Genomic DNA, 4,882 nt, shown 5'->3' on the forward strand with positions numbered 1-4,882 from the left:
TCATGAAAGATTAACATGTGGCAAAAAAACCTTCATTTATTAATGAGGATATGTGGTAATAAGTAGTAGGAGATTAGTTTGTAAAAAACATATTAAATTTTATTTTTACGGATATTAGATTTTATTTACAGTTTTTATGTCGTATCTCTAGAAAAAACTAGTTTAATAAAAACGGAAACATATTTGTTGTTTGGAACCGTCGACCTTTCATTATTCTGTCGGCAAGCCTCCCAAATAAAACCAGACACCGATTTATCTGATTCAAGTAAATATAAAACGCTATGACTCAATAATAAATACCTTCAGTTTATCTGATTCATCAAAAACAATCTTATATCATTTATCTTATTATCTTAAACATCTTAAACTATAGTTAAAATTCTAATACATTCTAGAAGATAAAAGAGAGCAGGGGACAATGGACACCGGCCGGCGTGGTTGCCAATGGGAATCCAATTACGTCTCTTTTACTGGGATTGCTTTTGTTGCCTCCACATCCACACTATCTATCTTTTTGCTTTTCTATATTTTCATTATTTTGTAAATTATACTACTTTGTATTGCAGAGCTATTTTTTATACTGTAAAAAATAAATTTCTACAATCTCTAACAATATCTTTTACGTTTAACGCGAAATTCTTTCCAATTTATTATACTATATATTTAACATTAAATTTTCTTTTTAAGTATATTCTATTTTATTCATTTTTAATAGATTAAATATTGATAAATAGCATAACATTATTTTTAGTGATATTATTCATCAACATTATAATAGTAGTATTAAGTTTAATGTTATAGTATGGATTTTAGTGTAAAAGTAAATTTAGAATAGAAGTTAGTATGCAATTGAGGATGCCCTTAAACGGTCAAACCTATTATTTCTAAAATATTAGTAATAACGTAAAACCTCGAACATAAAATTAAGTGTATAGTATATTTTGTGTTTATATGATAAAGATTTGATCATTTGATCTAATTACTATTAATGTAACCCAAATACATGACCAAATACTCCGTATTATCTACAAAAATAAGGTATGAGTTCATGTATAATTTTTTTTTTTTTTTTTTTTTTTGTATCATAGAAATATTTTATTAGTACTATAAAAGATATATTTTAGTTAACAGAAAAATAAATTTTTCTGCTTATTTCCAAAAGTTGATAAATACACCTAGTTATTTATTTATTATTTTTTACTTTTATTTTTATCTTCTAAAGCCAACCAACTCATAGTGGAAAAGAAAGGTATGAAAATCATAAATGACGTCCAATCGTCTAATGTATAAAGTCGCTCAATCCCATAACGAGTTATGTGGACATTATTAAGAGGTTGTGAGTTAACTTTCAAAGTACAAAATTTTGATCAGATAGAACTAGCATTTTCTAGTATATGTTAGTTATATAATTATAATTTGATATTAAGAGAAATTACTAGATTTTAGCATTTTCTGGAAATTGAAAGTTAACGCAACAAAAAATTGATAACAAAAATATAACACGTTCAATGGTTGGCGCAAATATATGTGAATCAACAGGACAGGCCATGATTTATCTAGAAGCAACCTTTTTAGTCCTATAAAACCACACTTCACCATTCATTAACCCATAGTCGATTGACAATTGTTCAGTTTCAATTCAAGCAACATTCAACAATGGTTAAAGCAATTAGGATTCATGAATTTGGTGGCCCTGAGGTGATTTTCTACTTCCTTACGTTTATACTTCAGTTTTGATGAAGATATCGTAGACTTGTCTTTAAATCGTTAAATCTAGTGATGTTTTGCTCTACCTTTTTTCAAATCGATTTTGATGTTCAATGAAAGTAATCTCGTTTGTTTCTCAATGTAATCGTTGTCACAGGTGATGAAATGGGAGGATTTGAATATAGGCGAACCGAAAGACGGAGAAATCAAAGTGAAAAACAAGGCGATTGGGATAAACTTTTTGGATGTTTACATGCGTAAAGGTTTAGTCCCTGGTTTATCTCCTCCATTGCCATTCACACCAGGTGTTTGTTTTAATGCCTTCTCTTTTCTCATACTTTATTGCAATCCATTTGAAGTATTTCATCGATTACCAATCAAATATGTGTTCGGCGTTCCTAAATCTACGATTAATCTGAAGGTATGGAGGCTGCCGGAGTTGTAACAGCAATCGGTCCCGGAGTCAACACCTGCAAAATCGGAGATATTGTCGCTTACGCCGGCTACCCTGTCTCCGCTTACGCTGAAGAACAGATACTTCCGGCAGATAGAGCTGTACAAGTTCCACCTTCAATTGATCCAATCGTTGCCGCTTCTGTTCTCTTCAAGGGATTAACCGCCGAAGTTCTGGTTCGCCGGTGCTTTAAGGTAATTGAAATTTTCCTTTCAGATCGGAATCCATGGATGCCGATTAACGAAACACATCGAGATCGATGATATGAATTTGATTTTGGAAACAGGTAGAACCAGGGCACACGGTTATTGTCCATGCCGCCGCCGGTGGACTCGGATCGTTGCTGTGTCAATGGGCGAACGCACTTGGTGCGACTGTCATCGGAACTGTTTCAAACAAAACGAAGGCAGTGCAAGCTAAGGAAAATGGATGTCACCATGTGATTGTTTACAAAGAAGAAAACTTCGTGGATCGAGTTATGGAGATTACTTCAGGAGAAGGTGTTGAAGTAGTTTATGATGGAATTGGTAAAGAAACATTTGAGGTAAAACTTTCAAAACACCATTTTCAATGATCTTGTATTCTTGTTTGTTTCGTTAGAAACAAATGAATGAATCTTTTGTTCATAATTTTTTGAAGGGATCTGCTGCGTGCTTGAAATTTCGTGGATTCTTGATTTCACTCGGTGGACCATCGGGTTCAGCCGACCCGTTAAGTTTCAAACTGGTTGCCCAAAAGTCTTTGTATTTCACGATTCCATCTGTGATGCTTTATACAGAAAAAAGAGAAGATCTTCTTGCAGCATCAGAAGAGGTTTTCTCTAATGTCGAAAAGGGTGTTTTACGTGTTCGTGTAAATCATAAGTACCCTTTGTCGCAAGCGGGTCAAGCCCATTTTGACCTTGAGAATCGGAAAACAACCGGGTCTATTGTGTTGATACCCGACGCTTAAGCAATTCGTAGTGTAGTTGGTTTTATACATGTTTGTTGTATTGGTAGGGTATGTGGTTGTGTTATGTTGTCATTTTGTATTTGTACTTTTAAAGTTTTAAATTTGGTAGTAATATAAAGAGTTTAAGACCTAAATAAAGCTATTGGATCATGGAATTATGTTTGTTTATGCGATTAAGACCTAAGAGTCTAGTTTTGCACACTTATATTATTATTCGAAAGTTTAATTAAGATCTTGTTTTAATTTTTTGTATTTTGAGTTTCTCGTGCAATATATATGTTTGCGTAAGGCTGGTTTGATCAAAGACTTACGTGATTTTAAAATGTTAAATAAACGTTAAATCCTAGTTACTCTCTTACAATCATGTAAGGATCTGGTATGTGAAGTTTTTGTTTGCCACTCGACTCCACTCTAATCACTTCTAAATTTTTCCAAATTATTTCCAATGATCCTAGTTACTCTCTTACAATCACATAAATATGATGATCCTAATACACATGCATTAATGATTTAATCTTGTTAAGTATTTTAGTGTTGCGTCTTGGGCCTTTTGGTTTTGTAATCAGGTTGGGCTTGTCCATTCGTAGTTATCTAGAATAGTTTCCTTTTATCTAGATAAGTTGTTAGGGTTTTAATATAAATATATGCATGCATGTATGTGTATAATAGAGAATAGTCGATTACGTTGATTCTTGTAACCCTATAATACCTCTACAGATTGAAGTTTTTTATCAAGCTCTTCTGGGGTATCTTTGCATTAATCATTCGACATATTCAGTGCAATACTTGTGTTCTTCATTACGTTCTTATTTATATTTTGCTTAGAATCATACGATCCTGATAGAACATTGTTCTAACAATTGGTATCAGAGCAGGAGATTGTGTGATCAATACACTTTACTTCTGTATTCACAAATCTTTAGGGTTTCCGCTTTTATCGAAGTCGTCGTCTTCTTAACGACGACTACTCAGTTTTTGATAAAACCCTAATCTCAAGTTTACAGGTAAGATTCTAGCAGCTCACCATGTCTCACGACGATACGCATACAAACCCAATTAACATCTCAAACAGCATCGGATCTACAACTAGAGTTCCCATACTCTACACTCAAGACTACGAAGTATGGGCTCATCACTTTGAAGATTACGTGGTTGGATCTGAAGATAATGGCTATCTCATCTGGGAAGCTATCATTCTTGGACCGTTTGTGCATTCAGAAACAAACACGATCGTCAAGACACCGAAGGATTACAACAAGTTGGTGACAGATGTTCAGAAGATGCCACAAGATGAGAAGGACAAGATCCTGTGTAATGTTAAAGCCATGCGAATGATAAGATTCGCCTTACAATCTGACACTTTTCGGCTTGTAGGCTCATGCACAACTGCTAAGGAGATCTGGGATAGGTTGAAGGAACTTTACTCAACTGATGAAGATCTGGAACACTCCATTCAAACTCTGTTGCTGTCAGAATTTGGAGTTTTTGAACAGAAACCTGAAGAGAAGCTTATTCAGACCTTTGATCGGTTCAATCATCTTTTAAGTAAGATGATCAAGCATGGAATTGAGAGGAAGCTGATCGAGCAGAAAGTTACATTCATGAACGGGCTCAGACCAGAATGGATGACTGTAGTTTCCACTGTGAAGGCGCATGAACAGTTCAAATCCTACTCACTGGCGAAACTAGTTGGGATACTAAAGTCACATGAAAGTGTTGTAACTAAGGAGGTGAAAGTGGTCTCTGGCATGAGATCGATGGCTCTTGTCT

The 4,882-nt window shown here is 34.2% G+C and overlaps 1 protein-coding gene across 1 annotated transcript; it reads left to right on the forward strand.

Moving 5' to 3' along the window:
• Positions 1–1,542: 1,542 nt before the first annotated feature.
• LOC145073667 (uncharacterized) lies at positions 1,543–3,267 on the forward strand. The gene is made up of 5 exons (XM_079020186.1): positions 1,543–1,698; positions 1,865–2,012; positions 2,129–2,355; positions 2,448–2,705; positions 2,801–3,267. The coding sequence occupies exons 1-5, from the start codon at positions 1,657–1,659 to the stop codon at positions 3,110–3,112; spliced, it is 987 nt and encodes a 328-aa protein (XP_078876312.1). The 5' UTR covers positions 1,543–1,656; the 3' UTR covers positions 3,113–3,267.
• The last annotated feature ends 1,615 nt before the right edge of the window (positions 3,268–4,882 follow it).

Source organism: Lactuca serriola, chromosome 9 (assembly GCF_051521515.1).
Source record: "Lactuca serriola cultivar US96UC23 chromosome 9, Lser_US96UC23_V15, whole genome shotgun sequence".
Lineage (NCBI taxonomy): Eukaryota > Viridiplantae > Streptophyta > Magnoliopsida > Asterales > Asteraceae > Lactuca > Lactuca serriola.